We start from the raw sequence: 1172 nt of genomic DNA, 5'->3' as shown, positions 1-1172 counted from the left end.
CTTCTAACATTTGGTTCACATATTAATTAACTTGTACTTTTAAAGATGTTTTATCAGTTATTTTACTGATTTAAGCCTCAGGAAAACCAGTATGAGAAGCTGAGAATGTGAGCCACTGTGTACAAGGGGCTGTTAAATTTATTCTTGTTTCATGAAAATGTCTTTTTTTTTTTTTTCATTTTAAAGAAAAAATATTTAATTTAGACAGCTTAGTTGCACAACAAAACTTATATCTACATTTTGTTTTCCCTCTTATTAGAATGGCTCAGGTCATCTATCTTCTCCGGAGGTTTGCAAACCAGTCAAATACATTACAGTTACAATGAGGAGAAAGACGAAGACCACTGCAGTTCACTGGGTAACACCACCCCAAGCAAATCAAAGCTATATTCACATCGACTCACATTGAGTGACCATTCACAGCCTTTTCTGCAAGCTATTGCAGATAACAATATTCAGGATCACACTGTGAAGGTAAGATTTCCTGTCTCCACCACAAAAGTGAAAAAATGTTGCCTGTTGCTGAAACCAATTATAGAACCGGAAGGGACCTGTGAGATCATCAAGTCTTGTCCCCTGCCGTGGGCTGGAAGTTATTGGGCTCAGACGAGCTCGACACGGTGCCTGTCCAGCCTCGTCTCAGACACCTCCAAGAGGGGGGGTGCCTGCACCACCTCTGCTGGGAGTGTGTTCCACATTCTAGTGACCTTTACAGAGAAAAAGTTTTTTTTCCTTGTATCCAACCTGAATTTTTACTCTCTATTAGTTTATGCCCACTGGTTCTTGTCCTCCCTTGAGGTGCCCTCCTGAATAGTTGATCTCCTAGTTCTTGATGCTCCCCCTGACATACTTGTAGACGATTATCAAGTCACCTCTCAGCCTTCTCTTCCTTAGGCTAAACAGGCCCAGTTCCCAGAGTCCTATAGGACCTACCCTCTATGCCATTAACCACACGGTTGGCCCATTTTAGTACCCTATCAAGCTTATCCACATCCTTCTTGAAGTGTGGTGCCCAGAACTGGGCACAGTACTCCAGCTGAGGCCTCACCAATGCCAAATAGAGAGGGAGGAGTACCTCTTTGCATTTATTGGACACACAGTGGCTGAGGCACAGGAGAGTTTTGTTTGCTCTTTTGGCAGCCTCGTTGCAGTGTTGGCCCATATTAATCTTC

The 1172-nt window shown here is 43.0% G+C and overlaps 1 protein-coding gene across 3 annotated transcripts in view; it reads left to right on the top strand.

Annotated features, from left to right (window-relative positions):
• Positions 1-1172, top strand: part of HERC2 (HECT and RLD domain containing E3 ubiquitin protein ligase 2) — a 217422-nt gene that overhangs the window by 110378 nt on the left and 105872 nt on the right. For all 3 annotated transcript variants that reach the window (XM_019524227.1, XM_019524228.1, XM_019524226.1), the window contains exon 27: positions 260-474. In XM_019524227.1, the coding sequence (XP_019379772.1) occupies positions 260-474 (215 nt within the window). The remainder of the gene's footprint in view (positions 1-259; positions 475-1172) is intronic.

This window comes from Gavialis gangeticus, unplaced genomic scaffold, assembly GCF_001723915.1.
Source record: "Gavialis gangeticus isolate Ggan-Ray unplaced genomic scaffold, GavGan_comp1, whole genome shotgun sequence".
NCBI lineage: Eukaryota > Metazoa > Chordata > Crocodylia > Gavialidae > Gavialis > Gavialis gangeticus.
Note: the sequence above shows the minus strand (reverse complement) of the source record. Positions and strands in the feature narration are given on the sequence as shown.